The sequence below is a fragment of the Cervus canadensis genome, chromosome 21 (assembly GCF_019320065.1).
Source record: "Cervus canadensis isolate Bull #8, Minnesota chromosome 21, ASM1932006v1, whole genome shotgun sequence".
In the NCBI taxonomy this organism is placed as follows: domain Eukaryota; kingdom Metazoa; phylum Chordata; class Mammalia; order Artiodactyla; family Cervidae; genus Cervus; species Cervus canadensis.
In genome coordinates, this window is record NC_057406.1 from 4,288,244 (window position 1) to 4,300,742 (window position 12,499).

At 61.4% G+C, this 12,499-nt stretch overlaps 1 protein-coding gene across 1 annotated transcript in view; it reads left to right on the top strand.

Annotated features, from left to right (window-relative positions):
* Nucleotides 1-2,652: 2,652 nt before the first annotated feature.
* KIAA0930 (KIAA0930 ortholog) overlaps nucleotides 2,653-12,499 on the top strand; it is a 44,050-nt gene continuing 34,203 nt past the window's right edge. The window contains exon 1 of the mRNA XM_043441738.1: nucleotides 2,653-2,857. Coding sequence (XP_043297673.1) covers nucleotides 2,794-2,857 — 64 coding nt within the window. The 5' untranslated portion in view covers nucleotides 2,653-2,793. The remainder of the gene's footprint in view (nucleotides 2,858-12,499) is intronic.

The following is a 12,499-nucleotide window of genomic DNA, read 5'->3' on the forward strand; positions in this document are numbered from 1 at the left end:
GGGGCAGGTGGGGTCAGGTGGAGTTAGGGGAAACAAAGAAAGAGATGACCATTGGACTTGCCAGCCTGTGAGCCCTTGCTCAGTCATTCCTGTGTCCCATTTCATTTTCTTTTTTAAAAATTTTCTCATAAACATTTTATTTATTATTTTGGCTGCATGGGGTCTGCATTGGTTGTGGTGCTCAGGGGGCTTCTCTTGTTGCAGAACACGGGCCCTAAAACATGGGATCAGTATTTGCGACACATGGGCATAGTTGCCCTGTGGCGTGTGAGATCTTAGGTCCCCCCCATTTCCCATTTTACCAGCCCCAAATCCCAGCAGTCTGGACTCAGAACCAGAACCGTAGCCCTCAGGCCAGTGTCGTCCTTTCAAAGATGGGGAAGCAGCCCCAGGGGAGAAGATATATATACACACACACACACACACACACACACACACACACACACACAGAGCAGATCACTGGCTACATCAATTCTCTTCCTCCACACGCCTCTACAGACCCTCCTGAACCCCACCCTCCCCATGCCTGGTGCGGGCACACAGGGGTCAGACCCCCACCCTGCCACGAGGTGCTCAGGGTGGCACAAACCAGCCGTGAGGCCTGAAGCAGGATCCAGACCATCTACTTCCTCCAGTGCTGTTCCCGCACCCCGCAGTCCCTCACTGCCTCCTCCACCCCCTGCTTCCCACCAGGCCTCTCAGTCATTCTTCATGTGCTCAATTCACGGGGCATCTACTTCGTGGTGGGCCGCGTTCCAGGCACAGGGATACAGTGGTGCAGAAGACAGGCCCCTCCCTCAGCGGGGACATCAGACAATAAACAGAACACAGAGCTCTATAAGGTAGTGTCAGCAGAGGTAAGTGATGTGTGTGAAGAAAAATAAAGACCACCCCGGTGGTCTAGTGGCTGAGACTCTCAGCTCCCAATGCAGGGGACCTGGGTTCGATCCCTGGTCAGGGAACTAGATCCCACATGCGGCAACTAAGAGTTCGAACGCCCCAACGAAAGATACTGCAAGCTGCAACAAAGACTGAAGATCCCACGTGCCGCAGCTAAGACCCGGGGAAGCCAAATAAATAAATAAGAAAAAATCCAAACAGGATAAAGGGCTTGAGGGGAGGGAAGGTGGTCTTTGAAGTTAGATGGTTGGGGAGGCTCTTTGAGGAGGTGACACTGGGACCCAAATAAGATGAAGAAGCTTGAGTTGCAAGGGTGGGGGAGAAACTTGATGGGTGTGTGGGCAGAGGCTGGTGTGATGGCAGGGGTATGGAGATGTAGTGAGTGGGATTTAGTGAGTGAGTTTCTCCCTCTCCATGTCCATCTCCCTGCTCCGTAGAAATGGGTCACCAGGGGTGAGGTCAGGGAAGGGCCTCTAGCTGCTTCCTTCCCAGATCTTCCTCTCTCAGTGTAGGCCAGCACAGGGATGGATGCCCACTGGACCTTGGCCTTTATCAGGATCACATGTCCAGCTGATCTCAACTCCCTGCCCCCCCAACTCCCTCAGTTCAGTTCAGTTCGGTTGCTCACTCCTGTCCGACTCTTTGCGACCCCACGGACTGCAGCACGCCAGGCCTCCCTATCCTTCACCAACTCCCGGAGTTTACCCAAACTCATGTCCATTGAGTCGGTGATGCCATCCAACCATCTCATCCTCTGTCATCCCCTTCTCCTCCCGCCTTCAATCTTTCCCAGCATCAGGGTCTTTTCCAATGAGTCAGCTCTTCGCATCAGGTGGCCAAAGTATTGGAGCTTCAGCTTCAGCATCAGTCCTTCCAGTGAACACCCAGGACTGATCTCTTCTAGGATGGACTGGTTGGATTTCCTAGCAGTCTAAGGGACTCTCAAGTCTTCTCCAGCCCCCTTTACCTAGTTAACACTCAGAGGGAGACCCCATCGCCCCGCTGAGGAAGCAGGCGCGGAGCCTTTCTCAGCACCCGGCACTGTGGCGGGCGGAGGCTGCGGCGGCGGCAGGAAGGAGTTTTCCACCGTCCCCCACCCCCCCTCACCCCGTGAGACCTGTTTATGGGGGAGGGGTGACCTCTTTCTGGGTTCTGAAGAGGAAGTTCCTAGCGGAAACCGGTCCTGAAAACAACTTGACTGAGGAGAGAAGGGTGACAACGGGGAGGGCAAGTGACAAACTCAGTCCCTCACGGGGCAGCGAGTAGTAGGTGGAGCCGGCCGGGTAGGTCCCCCGCAGCAGGTCACAGGCGGGTGATCCGGGGCGTGGCCTGAGGCGGGGGGCGTGATCTGGGCGAGTCAGGGGTGGGGCCCGGGCTCCAGAGGCGGGGCCTCGGTGGTCAGGGGCGGGGCCTGGAGGATGGTGGCAGGATCTGGGTGGCTGGGGTGTGGCCTGAGGGCGGACAGGGGCGGTGCTGGGGGAGGGACCCGGGCGGCCTGGGGGCGGGGCCGGGCGGGGCCGGGCGTGGCCGGCGGCTGCCTGGAGGCGCGCAGGCGGTGTGTCAGCGACGCGGAGGTGCGCTGGTCTCGCCGGGCTCGGCGGGCGGCGACGGCGGCGGCGACGCGCACAAAGGCGGATTGTGGCTTCTCTGGTGCTGGCGGCGGGCGGCGCCGGGGCGGGGTCGGCGGGGCGCGCCCGGGGCCCCCGCGGGCACCGCGGCGCGGGCGATGAGTCGGGGCCCGGCATGGCCTCCGCGCGGCCGCCGGGCCGGGCCTGCGCCGCGGTGCCCGCGCCCGCGGGGCTCCGGGCCGGGCCGCCCGCCCTCCCCGCCGCCGTCGCCGTTTCCCCCGAGCCTGCGGGCGGCGCGGAGGCCGAGGAGCGCTCGTTGCAGCACATGCTGCGCGCAATAGCCGAGGAGCGCGGCCGCGTCAGCCTGCGCCGCGAGGTCTGCGGCCTCGGTGAGTGGGGCCGGGCGGGGGCGAGGCCGGGGCCGCGGCGGCGCCGGAGTGTCCGCGCGCGTCTCCGTCTCTGCGCTTGTCTCTGAGTCTCTGCGCGTCTGTCCCCGCGTGCGTCTCGGGGGGGCCCCCTGCGTGTCGTCCCCAGGTCCTCGCGTCCTGGTCGTTCCCGCGCCCCCGCGTCTCCGTCTCTGATTCTGGCCCACGGAGCGGTCCGGCACGCTCGCGTGCCTGCGTGTCTGTCCCCCTCTGGCCGCCCATCCGGGGGTCGGCCCGTCTTTTCCCTCCCTCTCCTCTCCGTGGCTCCGCCGGGCCTCTTCCGTCTCCGAGAAGCCGTCTCCAGGGCCTCCGTGCCGCAGCCAGCAGTGTAGACAGGGCAGGTCTCCGGCGCCCGAAGCCCTCCCCGGGGCCTCCGAGCGGCGGCCGGCAGTGTAGACAGGGCAGGTCCCCGGCGCCCAAGCCCTTCCCGGGGCCTCCGTGCCGCGGCCGGCAGTGTGGACAGGGAAGGTCCCGGGCGCCAGAAGCCCACCCCAGGGCCTCCGTGCGGCGGCCGACAGTGTAGACAGGGCAGGTTCCCGGCGTCCGAAGCCCTTCCCGGGGCCTCCGTCCGGCGGCCGGCGGTGTGGACAGGGCAGGTCCCCAGCGCCCGAAACCCTCCCCGGAGCTTCCATGCCGCGGCCGGCAGTGTGGACAGGGCAGGTCCCCGGCGCCCGAAGCCTTTGTCTCCCCGCGCGGCTCAGCGCCTTCGCTCTGACTGGGGACCTGTTGGACCGTGGGCCCCGAACCCACCCCTGGGCAGAGGGAGGGTGCGGTCGCCCCTCGGGCTGTGACTGTTCTCTGCGGAGGCCCCGAGTCCTAGATCGGCCGGTGAGTGGGGGCAGGGGTGTCCCGTATTGTCTACACGGAGCCGGGGGTGGGGGGCTGCAGGCAGGGGTGGGGTCTCCCGGCGCGGCTGGGTGTGAGGTAATGGCTCCTGGTGGATCGTGTTCGGACTGAAGCGCGAGGAGCCCCCCACCCCCACCCCACCCCACCCCACCCCGTAGGGTGGGTTTTGCGGTTTTCTCTCAGCGAAGACCCCTCCCTTCCTCCTGCGGGAATGACTTCATTACCACGTTGTCACCCACCCCCACTCCCCAGTCTGGGCTGGGGATTTCTGAGGGGGCCACGGCAGCTTTTGGAGAAGGGACTGTCCACCTTGGAGATTCTACGGCCCCGCCTTCATACACCGTTGGGGAAACTGGGGCCCAAAGAACCGATATATCCCCCACCCCCAACCCACCTGAGGTCATAAGGCTTCCAGACCCCCTCAGCAGGCCACGCCCTGGAGGCCGGGATGAGGGCGGGGATCAATTTGCATCCTCCTTTTTGTGGGAGGCAGGCTGCCCTGGAATGAAGCTTTGCTCACAGGTGGGGCTGAGGGTAGTGGGGGTGAGGGTGAGGGTATCTACCACGCAGAGCTGGATGAAGACATAGGTTTCTGTGGTCTCTTCTGAAAAGGTGTCACTAGTGAGTTCTGAGTAGAAACGGAAGGATCCTCATTCCTCCATTCAGCAAACATTCGTTGAGCACCTACTCTGTGCCAGGCTGCATGCCCCCCCGGCAGGCTGCCTGTCACCTGGCACGGAGTGAAATGGAAGGGGTCTGAGCGCCCATCTGCTCCAGGCCCCTCCGCCCTGTTTGCTCAGCCGCTCCTGCACCCCTCCCCACTCCCCTGCCCGCCGGTTCCTACGTCCTCTGAGCGTCCTCTGCCCTGTTAGACGGTCCCTGCCCCGAAGGGCCTGCAGCGCTGCCCCATACGAACAGTAATCGTTTGCCCTGGCACCTGGCGTTCACTGAGCACTCAGTATGTGCCAGGCGCTTTGTGCAGGTGCCTTCCATCTGATCCTGACTCCCCGAGAGGAGTGTGATCTCTGTTTGACCGACGAGGAGCTTGAGGTCCAGAGAGGCAAGGGACGAGCCCAGGAACAGCCTGCGAGGAAGTCATACAGCTGGGGTTGACCGTGGTCAGGGCGACCCTGGTGCCTGCCCCCGCCCCCCGATAATCCCAACCGGGTCTCGTTGCACCTGCCGTTGTGCTGCATCTGGGGAGGAGAATTGCGTGTGCGAGGCCAGGGGCACTGGCTGATGGTCACACTTCTCACCTCTAGTTCCCCTTCACACACAAGGTCTCCCCATCCTACCACCCGCAGCCCCTCAGAACTCAGTCCCTGTGCTCCGGTGCTCTGCGCTTTTATCCCTGCTGTTTTCTGCTCCCGGGGCCACCTGCCCCGCACACTCACCAGCCCTATAGACAGCTGCAGGTCTGGCTTTGGTCCTCAGCGCTGATGCTGCCACCCAGGGGCCCTTCCTCCGCCCCTGTCCCGCTGCCTGGACGCTCTTTGTACCAGGCTCATGTCCCGTGGGTCATTGGACTGCTGTGGTTCTGTGATGCTGTCTCCTCAGTTAGCAGGTGACCCCTCCAGGGCCTTGCCCACATCTGGGTCCCCCCCCACCCCCAGTGCCCAGCATGTGCAGAGCAGGTGCCCGGTGCTCGTTCAGCAAATGAAGGAAAGGATTACTTTCTGGACTGGGGAGTGAAGGGCGTGGGTGGCAAGGAAGTTAGGATCTTCAACTTGTAGAAGGGCTCATGTTGCCCATCTCTTGCAGCTTTCAGATGAGAGGTGTGATGTTCAGAGAGGGGCAAGCTAAACAGTGACTTCATGCCCAAGCAGAGCTAGGACGGAACGACTGGCCTGAGCACCTGGGCGTGAGCCCAGAACGCCCTCCCCAAAGCACTTTGTTCATCCGGTTGCTCGAATCATCCTCTCATTTCCACTTGCAGCTGGGACAACCTGTTACAGTTATGAATTAACTTAAATCTCCCAGATTGTTGTTGACTCAATGCGTAGGCTGTTCAGAACCATGCCATGCCTTCTGAGGTTGTTTTAAAGGTATGCAGAGCCTCTGGGGGAGACCCTTGAACTTGGATGAGGTATTATTGTTTCTGAGTCAGTGTCTGTTTATGAGATGGGAGAAATTGACTACCCTCCCCACCCCAAGCCCCGCCCTGGTCACTCTTCACATCATTGCTTGGCTGCTATGATGAAAGGCACCTTGGAGACCCAAACCTGATTTCTGAATCTTGTCCACTGTATCCTCTGCAGCGGAAGCATTTTTCTGAACACTCGCTCTGTGCCAGATGGGGGGATCAGCTTGGATCCCTCCCGCATGGGGCAGGGGACAGGTGAGTGGGGAAAGAGAGCCAGGTACTCAGGTGAACTCTGTGGAATCAGCCAGGCCTCTGGTCACTCTGAGCGGGGCTCTGGTCTTTTATCTGCAGGGAACTGCCGGTGCTTCCAGGGGACAGGTGAGCCAAGCTGGCGGTCAGGGTAGCTTGTGCAGGGACCAAGAATCTCTGAGCTGGGAAGAGTGAGGTGGTCCAGTGCCCAGATGTTGTGTGATGCTGACATCTGGACCAACCGTGGAGATAGCCTGATGCTTCCTCTCGGGGCTTGGGCCTTCTAATGGGCCCTGGATGTCAGCCCACGCACGCTGTGTGGACAGGCTCCCTTTAACATGGGCATCATGCCACTGGCATGTGGTCAAGTCATACGGACACAACCTGGGTGTGAGTTGTGGAGGGGTGCTGTGAGGGGAGGGGCCTCCTCACACTGCTTTTTTTTGGTGCCCTGCCTAGGCTGAGCATTATGTATTTTTTTAATCTATTTTATTTTATTGGCTTTTTTTTTTTTTTAAATGGCTGAAGCCAGCCTGTGGGATCTTAATTCCCCAGCCAGGAGTTGAACCCGCACCCTCGGCAGTGAAAGTGCAGAGTCCTAACCCCTGGACCACGAGGAAGTTCCCAGGGCTGAGCATTTTGGAGCTGCTTGTTCCTGGGCTCTCAGCACAGTTTTGGTGGCCTAGGGAGTTTTCTCTTTCTCTGGAGTGCTGCGCGACCAAACGGAGTCTTTCCCTTTCATTATGTCCTTTTATCCTCAAAATAATTCTCTTAAGGTTCAGTTCAGTTCAGTTGCTCAGTCGTGTCCGACTCTTTGCGACCCCATGAATCTCAGCACGCCAGGCCTCCCTGTCCATCACAAACTCCCGGAGTTTACTCAAACTCATGCCCATCGAGTTGGTGATGCCATCCAGCCATCTCATCCTCTGTCGTCCCCTTCTCCTCCTGCCTGCAATCCCTCCCAGCATCAGGGTCTTTTCCAACGAGTCAACTCTTCGCATGAGGTGGCCAAAGTATTGGAGTTTCAGCTTCAGCATCAGTCCTTGCAATGAACACCCAGGACTTATGTCCTTTAGGATGGACTGGTTAGATCTCCTTGCAGTCCAAGGGACTCTCAAGAGTCTTCTCCAACACCATAGTTCAAAAGCATCAATTCTTTGGCACTCAGCCTTCTTCACAGTCCAACTCTCACATCCATACATGACCACTGGAAAGACCATAGCCTTGACTAGACGGACCTTTGTTGGCAAAGTAATGTCTCTGCTTTGTAATATGCTGTCTAGTTTGGTCATAACTTTCCTTCCAAGGAGTACGCGTCTTTTAACTTCATGGTTGCAGTCACCATCTGCAGTGGGGATTATCAAACTCCTCTTTGTCCTGGTGGAGAAACACAGGTGCAGAGGTGAAGTAACGTGCCCCAGTCTCGTGGTCAGTAAGCGGCAGAAGAATCTGCCTGAACCCCAGCTCTTAGCGGAGGTGAAGGCCCACACCTGTCCTTAGGTGCACGTGACCCGAGGTAGGCGTGCATAGCTGCCTGCCGCCTGGTGGCCTAGGGGCGGACCCAGGTCGATGTGGGAGAGGTGGTGAGGGTCACAAAGAAGGTACCCCCCTCCGCTGATGGGGGCGGGGCCTCTGAGAGGGGGGCCTGAGGCGGGCAGGACTTGCCAGGCCGGAGTGGGAATGCTTGAAGGGCGGCCGCGGGAGTTGAGGCCAGAGCTGCGTTTGGGGATCCGGATGCCTGGCTGGGACTCGGGTGTTCCCGGGGCTGGCCTCAGGCCACTCTGTGGGTGTTTGACTTGAGGACCAGCCGGCACTTAGAGAAGCTGTTAGTCCTGGGGGTGGGGACTCAGCTCGTCTGCCGTGTGCCAGCCCCGCTGGGCCTTCACTTCTGTCTCCTGTGGAGGCAGCTTCTGCTGTTACCCCACTTGACAGAGGAGGAAATCAGGCTTCAGAGAGGAAAGTGACTCCCCCAGGGTCACGCAGCTGGGAGCTAGCAGAGCTGGGGTTCTCGGGGTTCCAGCCAAGCCCAGTCAGGCGCCAGGAGCCATCCTGCAGAGAGTTGGTGGCATGGGGCCGTCAGAGGGCCCAGGGGGCAGCTGCCTTCCCGCGGGCCTCACCTCTGCGCCAGACACCTGCACCCACCACCGCCCCGTCGGGAGGGTCCTCGCACGCTCCGCTGGGTCTCTGTCTGGCCGGTGCTGTCGTGTCAGGCAGAGGATGTCCGTGGGAGGTGTGGCTGGAGGGGAAGACGGTGGGGCCTGTGCCTGCCACCCCTTGGGGCCTCTGTGTCCTCATCCGTGGAGTGGGGCCGGCAGGGTCTGGAGGGTCGAGGGAATCGTCTGGGAAAGGACGGGCGGCGTGGGGCCCCTGGGAGCTGCGGCAGGACCGGGCCCCACGCCGCCCCGGCACAGGCTGGCCCTCGTGGCACAGACCTCTGGCTGTGGAGTTGGGGCGGGACCTGAGCTCCGCAGTTGATGGCTTCGCCGTGGCCGTGGCTGGTTTCCCCAGGGGTCCCTGGGTGCCACCCCCAGCGCCAGGGTTGGCTGAGTGCCTGGGGAGGAAGTGTGGCCGTTGGAATGGGAGGGGGCCTCTCCCGGTTCCTGCGCCTATTTTTAAGGCCTGTGGGTTCCGGCCTCCACCGTTTCTGGAGCTGGAGTGGCCCCGGGCGGCTGCCGGTGGGTCCTCTGTCAAGGTCGGGACGCTGCCTCCTTTCAGAGAACCCCGAAGATGCGGGCCTTCACTCTCTAAGGAGACTGAGGCTCAGGGCTGCAGAGATTCTTGGCAGAGCCAGAGGGCGGTCAGCTGTGTTGGCACCCACCGCCCTCCCCTGCCCGGGGCGGGAGTGCCTGCTCTGCCCCTGCCCCGAGGCCTCTCACGCGGTGCACCCCCTCCTTGAGGCACTGACTCCTTATTTACATCTGCCTTGATACCAGCCAAGCCACCAGGCTGCTGAAGAGAAGCCCCGGGTGGGACACTTGTTAAAAAAAAAAAGCAAAAAACAGCCTCAGAAACCCCCAAACAAAAATTTTTTTTCCAATTAAAAAACGTTACATGCACAATATAGAAACTGGAAAATATAAGAGAATGGAAAAAAAAAATCACTCTTAGTTCCAGTTACACAGAGACATGTGGCATCACCGGCTCAGTGGACGTGAGTGTGAGCGAGCTCCGGGAGTTGGTGGTGGACAGGGCGGCCTGGCGTGCTGCAGGCATGGCGTCGCAAAGTCGGACCCGACTGAGCCGCTGAACTGAACTGGACTGACACTATTAACTGCAAAGTCTCCATTTCCAAGCTTTTTAAAGCCCCTTAACGGATGCTTGACATTCTACACATAAAGTTTCTTCATCATGCTTTCTCACTTAGAATTCCTAAAACATGTTCCATGTTGTTCAGACTCGAAGCATTATTTAAATGACTGCAGGGTAGTTGAGTGGATGTGCCATAATTTACTTAATTGGTCTTGTCTTCTGGGAAACTTTGGATCCAGTTTTTCACTTCTATAAACAGCTTGCCACAAGCCTCTTCATCTGTGCGGAGCTTTCTGCAAGCGGAGGATTTCTTTAGGCCTCCAACATGGGAGGCCGTTTCTTAGAGGTTGCCCTGACCCCCGAGGGCCAGCCTGAGGACATGTGTGGATAGGCAGGTGGCAGACAGACGTTTACCAAACTCATGGAGGACTTTCTGAATTGCTGGGGCCGAGCGCTTCCGGGGCAGATGGTAGTGGCAGGTGGGCAGAGGGTGACAGTTTGTGCTATCCCCGCGTCCCGTCCAGCCCCTTCCCAGACCAGACCCTCGCTGGGTCCCCAGCCCCCAGTGCCGACTGTCCTCGGCCATCGGACATGGTCTCCCCACCAGAGACCTGCCACTCAGCCTGGCCAGGCCTGGGCGGGGGTCAGCCCTTCCCCGCCCCCGCCCCGGGCCATCCCTCACCCCCGCCTCAGGTCCCGGCTGGGCTGCACTGCGTCCCAGTGGCTGCCACCCCTGACCACGTCTGCCGCTCACGCCCTGAAAGACTCCTCGGGGCAGCCAAGTCAGAGTGCAAGACCCTTTGTGACCTGGGCCCGCTTGCAGCTGCACCCCCGGCTGTGTGAATCTCCTGGGGGCGGGGGGGCTCCTCATGGGGAGCCTCACCTCTCACTTCCTGCCCTTTCCCGACCTCTGGAGGGGTCGGCTGCCCCTCTCCCCACCCTGTTCTTGGCACCTGTGGGGATGTCCGCCCCCGGGCCTGTGATGCAGTCTTCTGTGTGGCCGCTTCCCTCACCTCCCCTGCAGGGCCACTGGGCTGGCTCCGGGGCCCCTGTGCCAGCTCATGGCAGAGCAGGCCCAGGGCAGGGGGCTGGGGGCAGTGAGAGGGCGGGGTGGGTGTGGGGGAGGGGAAGGCGGGGGAGGGGTGTGCATGTATCTAGTGTATCTCGCAGTGGGGGAGGGGTTGGTGGCTTGGTGTCTGTTGAGTGAAGACGGGTCATTCTTAGGAAGCAGCCCTTGTGTAGGGCAGTCAAGGTGTGGGGCGTCCTCCCCGGGCAGAGACAGAGCAGAGAAGGTTGAAGGGTTGAATGCTGTGTCACTTTGGGGAGGTCACCACTGTTCTCCGATCCCCCGGAGGAGTAGGACTGCTTACTGCCCTGCGCCCACCTCAGGCAGACGTTGGCCTGCAGACCTGGAGCACAGAGAGGGTCACTGAGGCCTCTCGGGGCAGGTTTCGGCCCCGGTCAAGTCCAGGGGGCCCCGTGGGACTTGCTGCGGGAGGGCCCGTCCCCCACCCAGCCCTCGCTTTCCTCTTGGGTAAAATGGGGAGGGGGGTGGACTGGACCACTGTCGACAGCCCGTGGTTCTGGGACACTTGGTCACCAGTGCACACGCCTCTAAAACCGAGCCACTGGCGGAAGCAGGCCGGTCCCCCCGTGCTTTGGGACGCAGCGTGCCGCTGTGGTTCAGGACGAGGGAAATGAGATTGGGAGAAGCAGACGCAGGAGGAGCCACGCAGCCCACCCCAAGCTGGACGTAAGAACCAGGCTGCCCCACCACCCAGGGCTGCCGCTCCGAGCCCCCCAGCTCAGCCTGCAGGTCCGTCCTTCTTATCCCCGTCATGTGGAGGCTGGTGCTGCCTCGGGTGGTCCCCAAGGCTGTGCCCCTTCCAGGAGCTGGGGCCCTGGGTTTCAGGCTCCCCCTTGACCTGCAGAGTGGGGCTGGTCAGCTCCTGGGAGTCCTCGTCCCACCCCGGCTCCCTGCAGCAGACCCCGAAGAGTCAGGGGTCAGCCTAGAGGCTGACCGGAGAGTCTGTGCAGGGAGCAGGGGTCGTCCCAGCGGGGCTCTGTGTCAGGAGCCCCTCTCCAAGTCTGGGGAGGCCGCTTCCCTCCCCAGAGCAGCCACTGCTCCGTCACTGCGACCCAGCCCTGGGTTGTCCCCATAGCAGCCCCCTGGCGAAGGGGGTGTCACCCCTGCTGGCGGACGAAGGTGGTGGGGCTCAGAGAGGCCCTTGGTCAGGGTCCCAAGTAGTCCATGTGGGTTCTGCGCCCAGGCCTCCTGGAGGCTGTGTCTGTGCCTGTCACACGTGGACATCCGTTTCTCCAAAGGCATTTGTGCCTTTTCTTCCCCGTGGCCCCACCCTGGTCTAGTGTATGAAGAAGAACCCTGGCCGCTGCTTTTCACAGTGAAGGACCTCTTAGAAGAAGTGAGAGTGAAGGAGGGAAATGAAAGGGGAGGACGGCCTGGGAGGGGCGTTCCTGGGGAGGAAGCCGGGGCTGAGGGCTGGCTGGAATTGCACAAGGCGCCCGTCTCCCCAGACCCTGGGAAGGAGGAGAAATGAGAGGCGCCGCCCCTGGGGGAGGTAAGATTTGTTTGGCGGGGGAACTCTGTGGGCGACATTGAAGGTAGAACATCTGAAGCGCCCGTGTCTGTTGACTCTGCCCAGGGCCTGGAAGGGGGAGGCGGGCAGGCCTCCAGTCCTAGCTTCTCCCAGCGGGTCATCAGCTTTGCATCCTAACACGTTGGAAGCGCTTAGTCAACCTCAGCCTGCACCCTGAAGCCTGCAGGAGCGGCTGCTGGGGCGCGGCCGTGAGCAGGGCAGGCCTTCTGCTGGGCTCCCTGGGTGGGCTGGCCCAGCTGAGCCGGGTCCCCAGCCCCGAGCCTGGTTTGTGGGCAGGGGTGGGCTCCCACATGGCCTGGGGTTGCTGGGTGGCACCACTGCTGGGGCACAGGTGTGAGCCTCTTGCAGGGCTGGCCTGGGCTTCTGGGATCCCGCCATGTGCCTCATGCTGTGTGATGCGGTGGGACGGGGGTGGGAGGAGGCGGGATGGTGACCAGGGCAGGTCCCAGGTGACCTCCAGCCGGGCGGGCGGGCGGGAGCTGGGGCAGCCGGGCCACAGCCCATGTCTGGGCTGGGCACCGTGCATGGGTGTCCACGGAAGGTCACTCAGGAGAACGGCTC